At 43.6% G+C, this 20,696-nt stretch overlaps 1 protein-coding gene across 2 annotated transcripts in view; it reads right to left on the bottom strand.

Annotated features, from left to right (window-relative positions):
• Positions 1 to 20,696, bottom strand: part of HTR4 (5-hydroxytryptamine receptor 4) — a 104,388-nt gene that overhangs the window by 60,732 nt on the left and 22,960 nt on the right. For both annotated transcript variants that reach the window (XM_013953688.2, XM_013953690.2), the window contains exons 2-5: positions 19,854 to 19,979; positions 17,091 to 17,291; positions 3,172 to 3,325; positions 1,643 to 2,211 (exon numbers count right to left, since the gene is read on the bottom strand). In XM_013953688.2, coding sequence (XP_013809142.1) covers positions 1,643 to 2,211; positions 3,172 to 3,325; positions 17,091 to 17,291; positions 19,854 to 19,979 — 1,050 coding nt within the window. The remainder of the gene's footprint in view (positions 1 to 1,642; positions 2,212 to 3,171; positions 3,326 to 17,090; positions 17,292 to 19,853; positions 19,980 to 20,696) is intronic.

The raw sequence follows: 20,696 nt of genomic DNA, 5'->3' as shown, positions 1-20,696 counted from the left end.
GGCACTGGGACCGTAGCCCCAAACAAAGCTCTAATCAGCAGAAGATATATGTGTTGTAATGTTCTTCATGGCTTAAAAAACTTGAAAGGTCTGTGTTGGTGTTGTGACAGGCCCTGCCCTCTGTCCAATCTCTTACATGGTCCAGGACTATTGCAAAGTCAGAACAGAAAGGAGCCTGGGTAACCAGCAGACCCGGCCCAGCTGGGAAGTGTTCAGCGTTTGATCTAGCCTTCAGAGCCGGGGTCAGCTCTGAACACAAATCTGGTTGCCAAGTCCTTATTTGTACGTGAAGAGCCATGAATCTATTCACAAAAAGATCAGAATCTCTTCTAGACAGTTATGTAGAAAGACACCTGTGTTTTTTTTGAGAATGCAGTTTGTTCTGATAATGCAGGGGATAATTGTTCTTCCCTCCCTTCCCCAGATGCTGTGCCACCCACCTCTCCGCTCTGCCGGGAAGCAGACAGGAGAGGGTGTCTTGTACAGCACAGCTCTCCCAGCTCCTCTGCCTGCACCCCTGGGTAACCAGCAGTGCATGGCATGTATGTACTCTCCTCTTGCAGTAACCCGTGTCATACCAAATGAAGGGCAGTGATCAGCATATATGTGTGCATGAGGGGTTCAAACTCCCTGGACCCAAAACTGCCAAACTGTGGACCAGCATCTCTTAGCGCCCATCCGGCTCCTGCAGGGCTGGACCAGCTGCTGCTGCCTTGCACAGGAGAAGGCAGCGCTTCCCCCTGGGAGGCTCAACCCCAGTGCAGACCTGTCCAGTCTGAAACCCAGCTGGAGCCCGGAGCAGTTGGCAAGCACAAAAGCCTCAGTCTAATTTTCTCCTGCACTAGCCCATGACTCCCACCTCTCTGGGATCTCAGGTCTTCCTGTCCCTCTGACAACCCAGTCACAAGCTCAGGGAGCAGACACGCGCCCTTCACCATTTGCCATTCCTGCCAAGTGCTGTGACGTGCTGCTTCGACCAGGCTCAAGTCCCAGCAGAACTGCGACCTCCCATCTGCACTGGGGTAGAAGTTCAGAGCGATATTCAGTGAATTCAGAGGCTTTGACTCGATTACGGTAAAAGGCAGACACCTAGGCATTTGCTAAGCTAAAGCTGTTTAGCTGCTAAAGCAAGATAGCAACTACCTCTCCCCCCAGGCAGCCAATAAAGTGCCACAGCAAGGATCAGGGCATTTGGGGAATTTAGTCCTCCTCCCTTCATTTGTTTAGAAGCTGTAGCAATGGCTGGTGGGGTTACAGAAGCAGCACCTGAGAAGTGGCATGGGGCTGTAATGATCCCTTTGCCAGAGAAAATGGAGCAGGCAGCTCCCTATGGGGTGAAGCTTTTCATCTCAGACAAAACAGCAGCACTTGCCGAAACGCATATGCGATTTTCTGCATTCTCCAAACTGTTTCCTGAACATGCCTCTGGAGAAACTGTGCACACCAACACGTATTTGATATCTACAAACCCAGGTTTTCTGAGTAGCCAAAGGATTTCCAGGTGCTTCTCTTGCCTCCCTTTTTGAACAGTTAATCCTTCAGATAGTTCAAACGGAAAAAGGAACCAGTCCTTCAAGAAAACTCATGAAAAGTACTCTTTCTAGTGACTGAAGGTATTCTGCAGTGTCTGAGAAACACTCACCTTAGCACATGAGTCGATCCATTTATTGTGGTGGTGGAACAGGGGACTGTCTGCCCCAAGATGGAAGGCCTTCGGTATCGCTCATCACCACAGCACAGGATGATGAGGAAGGCACGTCTGAAAGACTTGTTCAGGAAGGCGTACAGGAAGGGGTTCAGCCCTGAATTGATGTAGCCCAACCACAGGAAAGCTGTCCACAACTTCCCTGGCACGGTGTAGTTTATGAAAGGGTCCACTATGTTTGTGATAAAGAAGGGGGCCCAGCACAGGCAGAAGCACCCCATGATGATGCACAAGGTCTTGGCAGCTTTGGTCTCAGTCTTCATGCGGTGCGTGCTGTGCTGGTCCGGGTGGTGCTGCCGGCCTTCTGCGGGGGCCCCTGCGCGCTGGAGCACCCGGATCTGGCGGGCGTGCTCCCTGGCGGTGATGTAGATGCGGTAGTAGGCCAGCACCATCAGGAGGAAGGGAATGTAGAAGGCCACCACTGAGCAGGTAATGGCGTATGGCTTGTTGACCATGAAGATGCAGTAAGTGGAGTTGGAGGCCTTGTTGAACTGTCTTTGCTGAATCTGGGGAAGGAAGGGCAAGGACAAAGAACAGGAGAGGGAGATCACCACCGCTCCCCGAAAACAGCAGCCTGCTTGCTGTGACACTCCCTCCACTGCCCTCTGCTTCTGTCTCAGCTGTCCCCTCTGTCCCCCGGTGTGACTGTCTTGCCCATCTGCTACCCCTCCTGCCTCTGCTCGGCCTTGCGGACTCTCTGGTGCTGCCGTTCCCCGGGTTTGGGGACAATGTCACAGACCACGCTGCAGTCCCAGAACGCTGGAGAGGGCTTCAACCTGACTATTGAAAACTAGCCTAACAGCCCAGTTCAGACAGAAAGCAAAGGGCAATAACACAGCTCCATACTGTGCTTTTTTGCTGTGCTTTCTGCTCTGTTCATCAGGACATGGTTTTATACCAAGGATGCACAAATTTTATCCATCCAAGACCCGTAGGGGCATTAGAGAAGAGCCAGAGGAAGGACTGGCTGGATGGTGAAGGGGCCAGGCTGCAGGCAGCCTCAGGAGCCCGGGGCAGGAGACCGGGCCGAGTCTGTAGGCCATGCCATGGTCAATGACTTCTGTCAGTGACAGAAACAGAGACAGCAGTGAAATAAGGGGGTATTTTATGTGTGCTGGGGGAGCAGGGGGCATAACTAGGAGAAAAAGAATTTTTCTGAGGGTATTCTTGCTACAAAACTATGATGTCACCACAGGTCCACCAGGTAAAATTCTTTACACAGGTAAAATTCTTGCCCAGAGCCACCACTGTCTTTGTGACAATCTTACCAGGACAGAGTCCTTTCAAATCCCCTTAAAGACACCTTCCAGAAGTTCAGCAGCCCCTCTACATCACTAACAAGAAATTTCTCCTTTAGTTTTTCTTTGCTTCTTTCCAGATTAGTCTTTGAATGTTGTTTTTTAAAGAAGAATGCACAGCGCAGAATATACTTGATACGAGTTTGATGGATCTCCTTGGTTACTCACCAGATCAATGATGCCAATGCTATTCCAGCCTTGCATTATAGGGAGGAAAGAAATAAATGTCGGGATTACCCAGCACCCTCCAAGCATTACAGCAATGCGCAGTGGAGTCATCTTGTTCCTGTAAACCAGAGGCTGGCAGCAGATGGCATAGTACCTGCAAGGAGAAAGCAAGAGAATGCCCATCACTGAAGGAGACTTCCAGGTCTTCTAAAAATAAAACTGTAAAGTATTTTCTCCAATGGGAATGAATGATCTCTGTCAAAGAGATTTTTTCTGAGTAACGTCTTGCATCAAGATTTATGTGTAAGTGGAGAGAGGGAAGACAGCCTCACTTCAGATTGCCTATAAACATCTGTTTTATGAGGTCAGTAAGATCATAAGTTAGAGACATTAAATTAGCAAAGATCCACTAAAACTGAACCACTAACCTAAGGGAGTAGCCTGTGAGAATTTCTAAAGTGCCAGTAGCACATTAAAATAAGAGACATACAAATGCACACACAGTGTATGCATAAAATGTCCTTGAGTTGCACAGTTTATTACATCAAGATCTGACTGGGAACTGAAAATGTTAGCCTGTGCTAAAAAGGCACAAAAATCTAAGAATTTCCAAATTTTATTGAGGATTTCTTTTTAAATCATGTGGAGTCAACTGAACTGCTTTATTTTGCTAAAATAAGATTGCATATTCCACACAAAGGGTTGAAATAAAATCAAAATGTCAAAAGAAAGCATTTTTAAAAAATCTATTTGAAATAAAAGTCTCAAAATGTCACAGGGGAAAAATGTTGAATTGAGCTATTTCAATTTGATCATTTCCACATTCTCTTCTGGTTTTGCGTATACATGTACGCATGAAAATCAGCATGTTCTTCTGAAAAGTTTCACTTTCAAAGACATTGTGTATTTGACAATGACTATTCTTTTACAGAATTATCTGAAATGTTCCCTTTGTGGTGTTAATGCTAACAACCATGATGATAGTCAGTGAAGCCGATTCCCGTTTTTACTGACATGATCCTAACATCACTCTGGCAGTACAAGGGAGAATAAGAATCTGAATAATTTACAGCAACAGGAAGTACTTAGTTTTGGTCCTTGCCTTGACTGGATCAAGACTCAAACGAGTGCTCTGTGTAAATGTTCTCCGGTTCCACTGAAGTGAGGGTCTCCATCCTTGAAGATATTCAAAACTCAAGTGGATATGACCCTGAGCAACCCGATCCCACTGAAGACGGATTTAACACTGTTTGGCCCTGCTTTGAGCAAAGGGTTGGATCAGAGACCTCCAGAGGTCCTTTCCAAACTAATTTTTTCTGAGTCTATGAGACAAGTATCATCATGAACCAATTTTAATATCTTAATGACTTCAGAGAATAGAATAAATATTTCTCTGTTCCTGTGATAACTACCTATCTCACAACAGCCACAATGTGTTTGTATAACCTTGTCTCACGTTTACTAGAGCTTATTGAGTTTGGATTTCCCTCTGTTCTCTACATTTCTTTCTCCCGGGAAATAAGCTGACCTTTGAATTCAAACAGGTATTTTCAGTAACTGCTTATTAGGACAGATGGTGCTTCTCTTTGCATTATGTGCAACAGCTCTTGTGACTCTAAACACTGGGTAGATATAGCTGGAGTATTAATTTGTTTATTATCTGAGAGAGAGCTCCTGAAAGGTGCTAGCCAGTGCTGGATATCATAGGATTCCTGTGAAATGCCTGATAGCAAGTTACTGCAAGTGTCAAGAGACTGCATTTATTTGCAGAAAGGGAAAAAGTAGAAATTCAATAAATAAATGAGAGAGAAAGACCAAAACTCCAGTTACCTTTTCACGAGTTGAATCAGCAAACAGTAAAGGAAAAACACAATACATTGCTAATTAACGACAGATGGAAAACAATTATTCCAAGCAGTTCGAGTTATTACATTTCTGTACTTCTATCTCTGCTGCAGCTGACAGCATTACACTGACTTGTACATGCTATTAAAAACCATTAGAGTAAAAACGATGCCTGTAAAAATGACAACTTAAGCTCTTGTATTTCTTCCCTCCCAGTGATTCAGCAGCAATTTTCCTCCACTTACATGTCAAAAGATTTTTTTTTTTTCCTCCTAGCTGCTGCTACCATGTACTTCCCTTGTATTCAGAAAGCCGAGCTGGGTTCCTTCTGCCTCTACATCGTTATCCGTAATAAGGTTCTGCAATCAGAACGTGGGTGACAATTTTGCTGATGGTGAGTGAGGCAGAGAAGTATGCACTCTGCTTTTCCATAGCTCAGCAGGACTTCTAGTCAATGGCCCAGAGAGTCAGATAATAGAAATCTGTATATGTTAAAAGAAGTCGTTGAAGTCACACCAATTTTTGCAGTAGCTGACAATTTGATGTATGTGATGGTTTGGGCATTTAAACAGATATTTATTCACTGATAGAAAAGTAATTATATCTCTAAGATTATCAATAGTTCTAGTCAAAGGCTGAAATAAAGATATTTTCTTATGCTATTATGGTTCTGCTTCCTTTCAAGCTAGAGTTGTTTTCCTGTGCTCATAAAGAATATCTATTACTTACTGGTATGACAATGTGATGGATGAATATAAAATGTAATACATATACATGATTAATATTATGTCCAAGTTTAATTAAATATTAACTCTTACTATTATCAGCCAAGATCCATGTTTCTGCATTTCCCTGAAAATGTTAACTTCCCTGTTACCTAAAGCAGAATAGATGATGTAAAACACATCCTCCCTTCTGCTTCTATTATGACTTTCTTAACTGAAGGGGAAACTGAAAGGGACAAGCGTCCTTTTCTGGAGCAGTAGATCTTCCAAGTTGCTCCATAAAGCAAAGGTTATTATAATACTTTTCCTTACCCATGACAGACACTTTGCCACATGTGAATGAATCAAGAGTTAACATTTTATAGATGGCCCAAAAGGACAAAGCCAAAGCTCTTATGGCCTTACGGAAGTCTGTTGAGTTCCATCATGGATGGATTTGGTACCAAGGATTTGTGACCTGCCAGCAGTCATGTGATGGCTGCAAGAAACAGTGCAGTGGCCAAACTCTGCCTTGAGGAACATGTATGTGACTCTGCCAGGTCTTTCAGTGGAAGTTCCAGTGATACGGACTACAGGGAGTGGTTAGTACCGAGTTGATCGATTCCCCAAAACGAACCTCATCTGACAGGAACATAGCCTTAATAATTCTGAAGGGCGGTAGGTGTACCTCTATTATGCTCATGAAAGCTATAAACAAATGCTCAAGGCTCAGTGCCCCAATCTCTGGGGCAATTTCCTCCATATTCCTACATCTACCACCCATGGGTGCTGCCAGAATCACATGGGGGAGCCTCAAACACACAAAGCCCAAGTGTTGTGGCCATTTATAACCCTTCAACCTGGACGACGTCTGAGTGAGCTCCTCACTGAACCTGCGTCAGGGTGAGAGCTGCCCTCGGCATGTCCCCAGAGAGCAGTCCAGGAGTCCTGAGCTCCTGCCTCGATCAGCCATGCTTCAACCACACTGCAGCCCTCCCCTTGCCTTTTCAGCATTACAGAAACATAATTACTTGACTGTGTTAGGCAATTTCTTGCCCTTAGAGAAAACTTAAAGTATCTCCCTGGTTTGCAATACAGTTTTGTTTGAGCTATGGGTATGTAGACACTATCCTGAAAAAAGATCCTTAGATATCACAGACACACAAATACACACCCACCTTTACTAAACAGAACGGACCAGTGGGCGGCCTACATTTAAATCTATTTGATGTCACGTGCATATATAATATTATACACATGCCACGTGTTTTACCGTCACTGGGGCCAAAATAAGCCAAGGAAAATTTACTGAATATTCATAATGAATAATTTTTTTAACCCCCTGAAAGAATCTAGAAAAAGAAGATGCGAGGGTGGGAAAACTGGGTTTTATTTGTTCTTTCTCAAAGTTAGGGCGCAACATGCACACTCATACAGGCTGTGTGCAGGAGTCTAGAAATCCCAGAGTGTCTGCACTGTCTGCTGAAACACACTTTGAACGTGAAGGTGGGAATGCTTTATATCTGGTTCCTAAAGAAGTGCAGGCCAATGTACTGCAACAGGAGACAGCAAAACTCAACTAGGTGCCATCACAGAGGACTCTGTCCTCTTAACTCAATATCTAGAAGAAGGCTAAACCCCTGGGAAACTCTCTGTTTATGAGCTGCCTTCCTTAAGGCCGCCGACTCAGATACTGAAGATACTGAACTGCACTGCTGGAAAATTCTTGTGAGTGATGGGTACTTTTATTTTAGAAGAGAGAAGCTTCTTTCTGCAGGACAGATGTTATATAACAGTTTGTCTAATTCAGAAAATCCTCTTGCTTGTCTTTTTGGAGCTCTATTCTGGTGTGCTCCACAAAACCAAATTTGAATATGGTTTTGCACACTTGTCCTCTCCCTTAATAAAACCTGACTGGATCAAAGTCTTCAGCTGAGCCCTAACAATCTTGCAAAGTCTAAGGAACTAGAGTCTCAGCTTATCTGTGCCAATGTAAAATCAAATCAGCACTACTGGCTTTACTGATTTTTCAGTGAAACTAGAATCTGGCCTCCAAATAACCAGATTGTTACATTCTTTGGAGAGAACAACTCTTTCTCTTTTCCTTTTTTCCACAAAGCAAATAAGCTATTGTCTCTAACTGTGCCAAATAAACCAAGGTTATGCATTGCTGGTCAAGAATAAAAATATCTTAAAATTATTATATCTAACAAAATCAAATTCTTATTAGAAAAACAATGGCCTGCTGGTGTTGAGATAATTACCCAGAGAAAAATGTTAAAGAGAACAGTTAATTGGAACTGGATAAATTTAGCTAGTAATACAAACAAACATATGTTGCCAAATGGAGATAGAAGATTCCTTCATGGTACCTATGTGGGTTGGTGCGTGTGTGTGGGGGGCTTATTGGCAGCAACAGTGGCAAAATAAATTACCATATTTCTAGAGGGCTTGTAAAGATTAATAAAGGACAGTGCTTCCCTCAGGCTGTGCCATGACCATCTGCTCTGTTATTTTTCTTATGACTCTCAGACCTGAAGTCTGCAAATCCTGTGTTAGTTTTCTTGCTGAGAAGTGGCACAGAGCAGAATGCTGACACGAACTGTTCTACCACTGCGTGTCATGTCTCAGCCTTGGGACAGGGTCTCAGTTTATCCTTGCTCAGCTCCCTTTCCCTGCTGGTGCTGTGCTGCACTATTTAAGCAAGTGGGTACTGTAGCAGACAAGATATCTTTTTAGCTGAAAAGGGTACAGGGGATTTATGGCCTCGTGCAAAATGAAAGCTGGAATTTGTGTCATATAATCAGATTGCTGAGTGCTTAATCATTACTGACTGATAGATATTTAAACCTAATAAGTCTCTCCACTAATAACGCTTCCCCTGCTAGCCAGCTACCAGATGTTTCGCAAAGCACCGTTGGACTCAGCTGCTTTCTCCCGGTCCTTGAGAAAAACAATATGTCCTGGCAGCTGGGAAAACAGGAGCTCCCGGCTTCTAGTCCCAGGGTGACAGAAGTGTCCTTCCTGGGCCAGCCATTTGATCTTCCTGTCCCTCAGCTTTGTCACCCATAAAACAGTGCAAAGACAAATGAAGAGAGCGAGCTGTATGATAGAGCATCTGAAAAAGCAGGGGAGCAGACACAGCGAGCAGGGAAACCTTGCCAATCCCGTGTCCCTGAGTGAATGCTCTCATATCCACGTTCCTGAAACAGTGAAAATCCACCTCGCTCAGAGAAAGGGACTCCTTACAGAAGGAATTCTGCTGCACAGTGCAGGGTTCTTGGATCGTTAGGAATTTTAAGGCTCTAAAACATCATTTGTCTCAAGGGATTGTGCTAATTTGATAGCTGAACAGTACATTAATGTTAATTAATGTTTGTAAATGGCACAATGAGCATCTGTCACTCTAGTGCTCCAACACTCTTTGGATGCATCTGCTTTGCTTTAGCCTTATTTAGCAATGATTATGTGGCTGTGTTTGAATTCTATTAAGATTAGTTTTGAATATACAAACACACAGCTAGGTCTGTTATGTTGCATGTTATATAGCAAATCTGCAAATGTTTTTAACACTGCAGGCAAACAGTATACCTAATGCCCATCAGAAGTATAGGCTTGGAGGGGAGCTTAGCTGGCTGCGATGCAGCTGAGGACAGAGGAAGACATGAATTAGTGCAGTGTGCCGAGAGACAGAGGTGCCTGAGGTGCGTTTTGCCAGCTCACAGCATGTGGTTCTTGCTTAACTCCTCCATTGTTTCACCTCCCTCTATAGCCGCTAAGAAACCAGCTGCTGGTCTTGCCAATTTGCGCCCAGTGAAATGTTTTGTGACCTCCTCCCTTAGCTGAGGAGAAAGAAAAGGGAATTTTATCACCCACATATGAAACCGGCACCACGTCCTCTGTGCTGGGGGGCTCCTTCTGGTGAGCATTCAAAGACCTCGGCTAGTTAGGATGCAGGGTCACCGCTTCTCCGTGCTCGCCCAGAGGGGAACGTCCCACCTGACGCTCAGGAACCACACCAATTCCACCACACTTCCTAGTCCGACTGGAAGTGTTGGCCTTCACCAAGAAAGCTGTACACATTTTGAACATCGACTGCCTGGGATGTCTCCCTCTCCCCGTCTGACTCCAGGATAGGTAAGCCAACAGTGCTTGCATTTAAGTAGGAGCAGCTGTTCGCAGAAATCTCTAGTCTGGACCACTCTTCATTCGAGTCTTCCTCAGCCCATGCCTACAAACACTTAGGACCTGTCTGTTTGTTTCTCTGTTTTTTCCCAACATTTTGAGACATAATTGCATTGCAAAACTCTGTCTTGGAAGAGAAAATTGCTATTCTTGACAGGTTAACAGTATTTGGAGACTCTATCACAGTTTCTTGCTCTACTTATATGCAGTACAATTTATTGCATAGACACAAAGAATGCATAGGTATGCATAAAACATGCAACAAATTAATAAATAATTTGAGGCTAAATATTTCTTTCATATTAGAATAGCAAAACAACGATGAAAAAGTGTAACCCAGTCACAGCAAAATTTGGATTCAGTGAGCCCTAAGGAAGCTCTGATTCCTTGTAAAAATATGTTTTGAGATGAGACTGAGAGTATCTCTAAGTCTGTGCAGTACTTTGCTCCCTGTGTCTGACTGGTAAGATCAGTTCTTCCAGTTCATCTGGTGATTTCTTGAGATTTTCTGAAGATCTTGCCAAATGCCTTTGAGAATTAAAGCCTGAATGTGTTTTTTTCAGAGGCAGTCATGAAAATCGATACAAGATATTATCAAATAAAGGTCTTTTCTTTCTGAAAATGTTGAACAGCATGACTTTCCAAACTGAATCCTGAGCATTGTACAACAACCCAGTTAAAACAACAACAACAACAACAACAACAACAACAACAACAACAACAACAAGATGTATGTCCTGAAATAAAACAGAAGGCAGGAGATGTATGAATCACAGAAAAAACACAAGCTAGAAAAATCATTCTCCCCCCTAAAGTCTGAATGAACAGAAGGGCAACAGCTAGCACAAATGAAATAAAGTACTGTGAAAGAAGCAGTGCTGTCAAGTGCTGCTTAAAACAAAATAGGCTCAGTGAGATGCCAGGACATAGTCTGTGCTCCTCCAAAACCCACTTGTCAGGACTGGTGAAGCAGTAGTGATAAAGAGAGGCTAGATGATGGGCTGAGTCATCCCGCCCTGGACAGAAACCCCAGCATTTATGTACCTGCTGTTATCTTCTCAGGGCTATCCACCGCTATTTCCCCACCTACTCTGTGCTCTAACCACTGCTTGGGAGTCCTCACTGGGGATAAAAGCAACCTCAGAGCAAACAAAAACTTGCTAGAGATTCAAGTTTCTGCCAACAGCCTTTAAAGCTTAGCTGTGGGGATTTGCAGATGAGAGAGAAAAAGAAAGACTTGTTGCTTTTATTCACATCAGAGTGAGCTGACCTGAAAAGCTGCTTGGAGATGACTGCAGAATACTGCAAAAATCAAACTATCTGGAAGCCTTTTCAAATCTCAATATTTGCACAGGTGGGTGACAGGTAAGCTCAGAAAGCCTGTAGTCCAAGTCCCAAAAGAAAACTTTAGCATGGCAGTTAGAAATTAGGTGACTTTTCTAGCCCGTTAAATCCCTTCTATTAAGGGTATGTGTTGGGTACGCTGCTCATCTGGATTACAGACTAGTTACTCTGCCAAGTCATTAATCACTGTTAGACTGTGCTGTCAGGTACCTACATTTTATTTAATCTGCACCAGGAACAACACAACATTTTGAGTTCAGTTTGAAAAGGGAAGAGGATTTAAAGAATTCTCAAAAGGCTTAAGAAATAGGTGGAATTTAGACAATTTTTGTACTCTTTCTTAATCTATTAAAATGTAACTGAGGTTTGATATTTCACTTTTCATCTCTATCACAGAAGCAAAGGTTGATATGATCTCCTTGCCCTTCTCATGGGGTGACCACAGATCAAAACACACCTGGAAGTGTCGCTCCCAGCACAGTCACAGCAAGGGGGTGGCACATTCAAAAGGAGAAAAAGGTGGATTTAAAAGGTGTTTTTTAGCCTTCTTTTTATATGAAAAATGGACCTATTATTTTGTATCCACCTCTCCACCCAAGCTGTTAAAAGTCCCCTTTGTCCTACTGGCAGAGGAGGTTTGAAACAAGTGACAAGTTCATGGTAGGAGAAGTGAATTAATCTCTATGAAAAGGACACAGAGAGTGAAGTGGGACTGCCGCTAGCTCCAGGTGAGCTGAAGCAGGACACAGCACAGGTGGAATATGCCTCTGGGCTGCATCCTTAGGGACATGGTAAGGGCCAAAATCAAGCTGTCTGTATTCTCCCTGTCTTCTTCCAACCAAATGCCTCCTCTGGGAGATGGAGGGAAAGGTCTTATGTTTCATTTTCATCAGAAAATGGTTTATTAAATAGGTACAATAAGAAAATTTCTTAACTTCCATGGTCTTAGTGAATGTTTAGACATGACAGTATTCTGGGTAGGTGAGAGATATCAGGGTTTTCCATCTGCCATCATCATGGTCTGCTACTTGTGTGATGGAAAGCAATTGCCTTCATACAAGACGTCTTCTAATTTATTGAAGGCTGGCAGACCATACCAGTGAGTCAACACTGCACAAATGTAAAGTAATATATGCAATGGTAATTCAGGAAGAAAGAAAGTCGTCTTTAACAAATTTTCGAGGACATGAAAGTGACCACAAAGCAGCACAGAAATTCCTAGTCAGGTTAGGAGTGTTTCTGTGCTCAGGGACTTTGTCCAGCTGGATGTTAAATGACTTCAGTGATGGCTACAGCACCCTACTAGTGTCCCAGTCAGTTGTATTCAGTTAAATCCCCTCAATCAATCAAACAGAGGAAGAAATACAGCTCTAAGAAAGGAAGATGGCTAGGGACTGACTCACCTCCATAACGTTTTCATTTATACAGTTCAGGACAGCTCAAAACCACCTCAGTAAAGGCATATATGTGGTCACAGAAGGTACTGATGTCTTTCTACTGTGCTGAGTAAGCAAAATTCAGGTACAGCCCTCCAGGCCCCACTGGTAGGTGGTGAACACTGGTGATTTTTGCCTCCTCCTCGCACTAGCAGAGAAGGTGGCTACCTATACACACGTGCAACTGTTCAGCAACATAAAGGACTTTGGTCAGACTCACACTGTACATACCTAACATGAGTACCCATTAAATGTATTGGAGACCTGGATCAAGCGGCCCAGGATAAGAGCCACTCTGAATATTTCATTGCTTCTGTGAATATCAGTGCTAAAGAAGACACCTTCACCTCTCTCAAGCCCCACAGTGGCTAGTCTGAATATGGCATTTGGTCCTGGGAGGAGCCAAGAGTCCGTCATCTAGGGACTGAGATCATATTTAGACTGAAACGTCTGATCAAGCAGAAAGTGATGAAAGGCACACAGTTGGTTCAGGATTCTCCTTTTCACATGAGACAGAGATCTTTGGCTTTCTCTTTTAGCTGACACTCGCTGTCAGCAAACACAGGCATAATTGTGGCTTCTTGTCCTGGGAGAAATAATGCATCTTTTGAAAACTACAGGATGAAATCCTGGCTTTTTTCATGTCAGTGGCAAAACTCCCATTGACTACCCATGAAGTCAAAATAACACCCTAGGCTAACTTCTACAGCAAGATGTAATGGCAAGGTGAGGTGTATACACCCTGCAGAGATTAGAGGACAGAGAAAGTTTCTATGGCAAATTCAAGTGCCTTTGGAGAGCAGCAGCCTCCCTCAGGGACATTTCTTTTAGTGCTCTGGTAATGGTGTTGTCTGTGGCGGTCATTGCTCTAACAAGCACTTAAGAAAGCCATTTTGAGAAGAGAAACAAGGAAATCACAATACCAGGGAATTACCTAAAATTCAGATCAGCTCTGCAGCTACTCTGCAGCAGCAGCATTCTTTAACTCGAAAGCACCAAGCAAAGGATATATGCTGCAATAATCGTCTGTGTCAGGCTGCATTCAGTCATCGGCTTAGAGAACTTTTTCCCTTGCTCTGCTTCAAAACAAACAACAGCACATGTATGGAAAACACATGAGAAAGAGAAAGAGCATTTGTGTTTCCTGAGATAATTACCTGACATCTCATCAATTCAGGTATGTCAGCTGTCAAAAACTGCTGCTGTGTTTTTGTGTCCCAGTCAGCGCTATGCTGCTTCATCATTCCGGAATTTGCACAGGTCTTCAGCACACTTATGGTTCATTAATGAATTCATCCCGTGTTTCTTTGCAAACAATTTTACTGCTGTTCAGTCTAATATTAAATATTCTGGGATTTCTTGAAGCTCTGCAGTGCAGATCAGGTTCTAACTGTCAGTGCATTCATGAGGAGAAAGTTTACAGGCATTTTCTAATGACTTTTTTTCTGTGATCCATTCACCTAACGTGATCTCCCGCTCCTGGGACCTTCAAATTCCAAGCCTTAAGCGGGTGATTTCTTTCAATCAATTTGGCACCCAAATCAGTGTTGTGTTTTGTTTTGTTTTGTTTTAGCCTGTGTGTGTGGGTGGGTGTCTATTCTTCCTTGTACTTTACAGGATTTTTTTCAGTCCTGAAGAAATAGGAAGAATGTTTGTGCACAAGCAACAGGTTTAAACACAGACTTAGTAAGTGGAAATCTTCAAAACCAGGATAATTTTATCCCAGAAGCCCGAGCTGCTGCCTGGCTGTTCAAGTGGAGCAATGCTGACACGGGACTCATTCAGGCAAAGCGCCCGTTCCCTTCGGGTCCCAGCCCGGTCTGGTGCTGGGTCCCATGCTGGGGCAGGCCCTTACGGGGTGAAGCAGCTCTCTCAGACTTGTGCTGTGCCTTTCCCAAGACTAATGCACTGGCCTTCCTCAGGGCTCACGGGAAGCAAGCTTACTGGCTGAGTCTCCCCCAAAACACAGTTACAGCTCTGGTTTCTTTTAAGACAGCCTATGTAATGTTGGATAGTTTCACTTTTCATCTCTAGCACAGAAGCGAAGGATGAAATAATCTCCTTGCCCTTCTCAGGGAGTGACCACAGATCAAAACACCTGGAAGTACTGCTCCCAGCACAGTCACAGCAAGGGGGTGGTGACCCCCATATCCCCGATATCCACTCCTTTTCTATGTAACAGTCCAGTGATTAAAGCATTGGCCTGGGATGGGGGAATTCAGAGTTCAGCTCCGCAGTCTCAGCTCCCCATTTCCCTTTGCCCAAGAAATGGGGAAGTAATCAAGGCATTACTCTAGGCAGCGACACGCACCCCTTTGCTATGGCAGCTCTGTGTCTGGCAGAGATAATCCAAGTCACCCAGGGTCAGAGGATGAAAGATCATGGGAGGGGAAGCAGATCTGGAGTTGAGCACTTAGGGACCAGCGCTGTCAGGGACTGTCCAGGTCCACATGCTGCTCAGCATGTTTCATTTAATAAAGAATAACCTTACCAATCTCATTCTAGGTTTTTCTGCTATTTTTTCCATTTTCAATTCATTCTAATGAGCTGGGTATGCACAGACTCTGCCTCAGGTCTGTTTAGAAAACAAAAATCTTCCTGTATAAAACTGTCATCTCTGTTCTGCATCCCTAAAACATTAACTTTGAGCGATGCATTTTGATAGCAATAGAATCAAGACCAGCTTCAACACCTCTGCTGTGATACTGGCAGCAGGGAGAGAAACACTCGCCGCTACCCCCAGCTACCGCCAGCCTCCGCATCCAGGAGGGAGCTGGACCCACAGGTCAGGCTGTCCCACAGCAGAAACCACATTGGAGCAGCTCTGTGCACCTGACAAGGATCGGGGTCGAGGGCTGGGGAGGAAATGGTATCTTCCCTTCATGTTCCCTTGTCTACAAAATCCTCCTGTGCTTAATTAAGAGCGTGGAGAATCTAACTAACTCCAACATTTTATATAACGATTCTACTTCCAGTGCACAATGCCTAACATCTGCTTTACTGATAATTGGCTCAAAGTGGCAATTGGTCAATGCTTTTAAGATAATGAGTTTCCTATTCATGTTCCAGCCATATAAACTTCCAGATAACAAAACACGCTGTAGCCATCACCCACCAGCTTCTCTCTGGATACACTGTTATCTTTGGTGGTGGCCCTGTGTCCCACAACAAAGGAGTTCTGCCAGTCGACGGAGAATTTAATTAAGTATCTTTTGAAGTCTGGCTGGGTACAGAATCTTTGAATGAAAGATGCTATTTAAATATCTGTTGTCAAGACGATGAGAATGATTATGGTTATTTTAGCCATGTTAGTTATACTAAGTAATAGTATTTTTAAAGGTATCAAAAACTCTCCACAGAACTCAACCGAAGGCTCTAAATATTGCTTATTAGTATAACTGTTCAAAATGTTTTCCTCTAAGTATTTTTGCAGTGAAAAATGGTTGTTATTCTGTAAGGTTTTTTTAAAGCAAAATATAGTTAAAGTTGAAGAGTTCTGCAGTTTGCCCTGAAAAAGTGCAAATAAAAAATAAAACAAAATTGTTTGCCATAAATTCTTTAGGATTTTGGCTTCATTTTAATTTTGCAAAAAAAGTTTAAAAGAGAAGAAAAATGTTTAAATCTCCCACAAAGCCTATTCACCTTTTTCACCACCTCTACTTACCTCCTTATTAGCCTTCACCAGGGTAGACATATAAATGGATGTCTTAGAAAAACAGCCTCTAAAATTTGGGGGGTTGCTGTTCATATTTTTCTCTGTGTAACCTATTAATATATGTCAAAATGTATCTTTTAGTAATATTAGTTTTCATCTGGATGTGTGGCTGCTAACAACAGGAAGAGCAGTTCTGATAGCACTTGTAAGATATATCCAATATTTTGGAGAAGAGAAAGCCAGACAATTTAGTGTCTCAGTACCTGGGGTATGGCATAGCACATCGAGCTGTTCACCAGTCAAGTCTTCTCTCCAGCCACTCACAGTGAGTAATACCTGACTTTTTCAAGGTGGACAGCTCTTCTGCTAAAAGAGTTTCCTGTGCCTGATGCATCTCTTTCTGTGACAGTTGTGATCTTTTCTGTGGATTCATGTTTCAGCATGTCTTTTCTTTATTTTGAAGAAGAAACTGTGCCACATCTGATCAATAATGCAAACAGAACTGGGCCAGTTTGAGAATCTGGCTCACTCTATCAATATAAATCCCATTCTTTTCAAAGTCTTCCCACACTGACGAGACTTCAGAGACCTCCCTCAAAAAACAGCTACTAAGAGAGGTTTATTGCTGTACAGAACCCAGCAGGTTCATATTTGCCCTTCAGCTACTGTTGATAAGCAACAACACTGAAGAAACTTAAAGCAAATTATTATACTATTATACTATTATTTTCTATGTTCTTCTATTCATACCTGTCCAGTGAAATGCAGCACAGATGAAGGATTGATGCTGTGGTGAGCAAAACATCTAGAGATGTTCGGACCAGGCAGAACATCTCTCCATAGATCCAGTTGTCCTGAACCAACTCAATGGCTCCAAATGGCATCACCAGTACTGATACCAGCAGGTCCGCAAAGGCAAGTGAAACAATGAAATAATTGGTCTTGATTTTCCTGCAAGACAGATAATAAAATTATGGTGGAACAGTTTCAAAGCAACATCCTCTATATGTGGACAGAGATTTATGCCTGTGATTGGGTCTAATTCACTCTATCACACTATAAAGTCCTCTCTAATGTACTCCTCACTTTACATAGTCACCCCAAGCTCATTCCTAGTTTGAGAGCCAAACATCCACTGTGTTCACTGCATAAATGCATCTCTCTGCTCACACAGGAGGGGCAATAGGTGCTCACAGGCCTTGGCATCAGCAAAGTGGTACTTTGGCCATTTAGCTCCTGACTGGCTCAGCCTCACAGCTTGCATTTTCAAAGATGGACAAAAGAAGTTCAGATACAAATTTATCATGAAAGCAGGCCCTCAGAGAGTTCCTTCTCCCATGCAAATTGGGGTTAAATCTGTTGAGAAAACGCAGGTGTTTTCCTTGCACACTGCACCGTGCTTGGTGGCCATGTATGTCCTACTAGTGCTCCATCGATGGAAATGGCAGACTACATCTCCTTCAAGCCATCCTCTTCCAAAAGGGTGGCAAAGGATGAAGGATCATCCTTTGTCTCCAGGAGTAAGAGAGCCTCAAACATACCCCCTTCCTCTTTTTTTCATTGTGCTAAGTTGTGATTCTCTCAGCAGTCTCTAGCAATTAGCAACAGATTTCAATTTACAGGCAAGAAAGGTCACTGTGGTTCTAGAGAAACCTTCTTCACTTACAGCCAAAGGGCAATATTGGGTCTATGTGGTAAAGGACTAAGTTTTCCCAGATTTCTGGGGATGGGTCAACACCTATAATACCTGTGGTGAAGGCCTAGGCAGTCAGATACAAGTGTAGTGATGGGAGATAAGTCAGGGGATGCTCTAAATGAGTGTGGGAGACAACTGAAAAAGTGACTTTTCCTACAGAACATTTTGCAGGGCTCCCTGTGCAACATGCAGCCTATTTAAAGCTCCTTTGCTGGTGTCAGAAATAGCTCAAAACCTGATGGTTAGATGGGAAAGCAGGTTCCCACGTGCTGATTCCAGGTTAGGAAATATCTGGCTAACAAACTCCTGCCCAATCACTGCACACATCTCATTAATCTTACTGTCTTACAGCCTTCACTGTTGTGCCAAAGCCCACACAAATAACTTGTATTTTTCTCTTTGTAACTGTGCTACTATTAGGTATACTGCAGCATAAGGAAATCAATAGGGTGTAATAAAACTTACTACCACCATGTTAATGATTACTCATTTTTCTTCAGTTTTTCTCTGAGTGACTATAGTTGAAAACAGACTGGTGATAAGCCAAAATGTGCTCCTTGGCAGTGCTGTGTGGAGGTGCAGGACTGGGAAGCAGCCAGGGCTACTGGTGAAGGTCAAAAAGCAGCGGGAGTACTGGTATGGGATGGATCAGAAGAAACCTGAGCACTGAGGTCCATGTGCAATTGCTGGGGGACACGCAACTGTCCAAAGGGATTTTGGTCTGTCCTAAGGCAAGACCACACTTCCCCCATGGCTCCAGGAGCACTTGCCTCCACTGCGCAGTATGGTCCCGTGCAGCAGTGCCAAAGCTAGCCCCAGAACAGGAGCAGGATTAGCCACAGAGGCAGGACTTGGCTTGCATACTATGCCTTTCCCTTTATACTGTTCCAGGGTCCCAGGTTAGCCTCTCCACACCAGGCTGTACTGTGTTTGCTAGACTCACCTGGGCTAGATCATAAGGAGCTGGTGCCTCTGACGGTGCCCCACTGGCCCATTGCTGCCCTGCATGCTGGGATGCAGATGCAGCCCATTGCCTTCTCATCGCAGGCCTTTGGGATGCACTGGAGGTGTCGTGGAGAGTTTGGGGTGGAGGAGGAGGATTTTATTTTAACTTGTAGATTGAGAAAATCCTTCCAGAAAACACTGAGAAGACTCTAGACTGAAGCTATAATTTTAACTTGGAGAGCACTTTTTAAATCATAACACTAAAATAAAATTAAATCCATTAAAAATCCCACACAGAATACGTCTGAAGGCTGTTGAATATCTCACTCTGCTCCTGAGGCTTGTCTGACAAATCCCACAGTTAGCAGCAACCCCCTGAGACAGGAATTTTGCTCATGACCCCCTGGAAGTCACTGGGAACAACTGCTAAGCTGTGGCAGTGGGACATACTAATTGTAACAGGCTCTTGATCTGTGTGTTTTACTGATGGGCTTATTAGAGAGGCAATTTGAAACAGCAAAGGAAAAGGGACAGGGGCCAACCTGCTTCTCCACAGAATCCCTGCTTGGCTCTATTTTTCACTATTTATCTTTTTTTGACCTTGGAAGTGCTAAAAATGTAGAGAATGGATACTGAAATGATCACACTCCAGTAGTATAAATCTGAATCCAGATGAATTGAGAACAGTGAGAAAGTCTGGCGGTGCCATGACGCTAGCAGCTGCAGAGGACAGAGGAGAGGGACCGCTCTCCCTCGCAGCGGTGTACGTCCTCAGCCGCATGCAGGGGGTGTTTTGCAGGGCAGTTTGTGGGGTCTTGCCTCTGTAAGTCCCTGCTGTGGGAAAGGACGGGGCCGGGCTGCGGGGGGCTCACCTGAGCTGCCTGTCCCTGCACACAGCCACCATCACCAGCAGGTTCCCCAGGATGGCCATGAGTATAACCGCTGAGATAAAGGTGAGCAGCGCGATCTTCTCCGCTACGCCGAAGCCCTCACTCGAACTGGGGAGCAGAAAAAAGAAAATGCAACGGGGTCTGGAAGGGAACTGCCAGCTGCAACCGCAGCGCAAAGGACGTCATGCAGGCGCGCATGTTCATGCATGCGCAACAGCAACGTCCTCCATCCCATCCCAGTGAGAAAGAGTCCCCACCAAAATCTTCAGCAGCATTTAACAGTGCATATTTCACATTTAAGGGAAAAGCTGTGAGAGCTGTATCCGTCACCAGAAAGGCTCCGCATGGAGAATATCTGCAATATCTGTGACAGCCCATGTTGCCCCACTGGTGGATAAACTGATGAATACAGAGAAGGAGCTCATTTTAGAGTGCTGAAGATAACAGGCGTGTGTTGTTTTCTGAAAGTCCTTTCCACTTCAGTACCTCTGGATGAAAATGTTTTCATTCACTTTTCACTCCAATAAATAATGGTATTTTCTATACAGGAATATTTTGGTTTTCTTTTCTTTTTTTCTGTATAATCTTTTCCTTTTTTCCCTCTTCCCTTCACTCTGTGCCACAGAACAAGAGGTAGTGTGACATTTTTTTTCTTCTTTTCTACTTAGTAATTTTTTCAGCATTGGACAAAGCAAAAGAAAAAAAAATTAAAAGGAAATAACCAGTCTCCCCCTACCACAACATTAATAATTTCTCTCAGTTAATGAGGACAAAAAAGAAAAAGGGAGAATAACATGAAAATACAATATTTTAAGTTTGCATTTC

The sequence above is a fragment of the Apteryx mantelli genome, chromosome 14, assembly GCF_036417845.1.
Source record: "Apteryx mantelli isolate bAptMan1 chromosome 14, bAptMan1.hap1, whole genome shotgun sequence".
In the NCBI taxonomy this organism is placed as follows: Eukaryota; Metazoa; Chordata; class Aves; order Apterygiformes; family Apterygidae; genus Apteryx; species Apteryx mantelli.
This window is presented reverse-complemented; position numbering and strand designations above follow the sequence as displayed.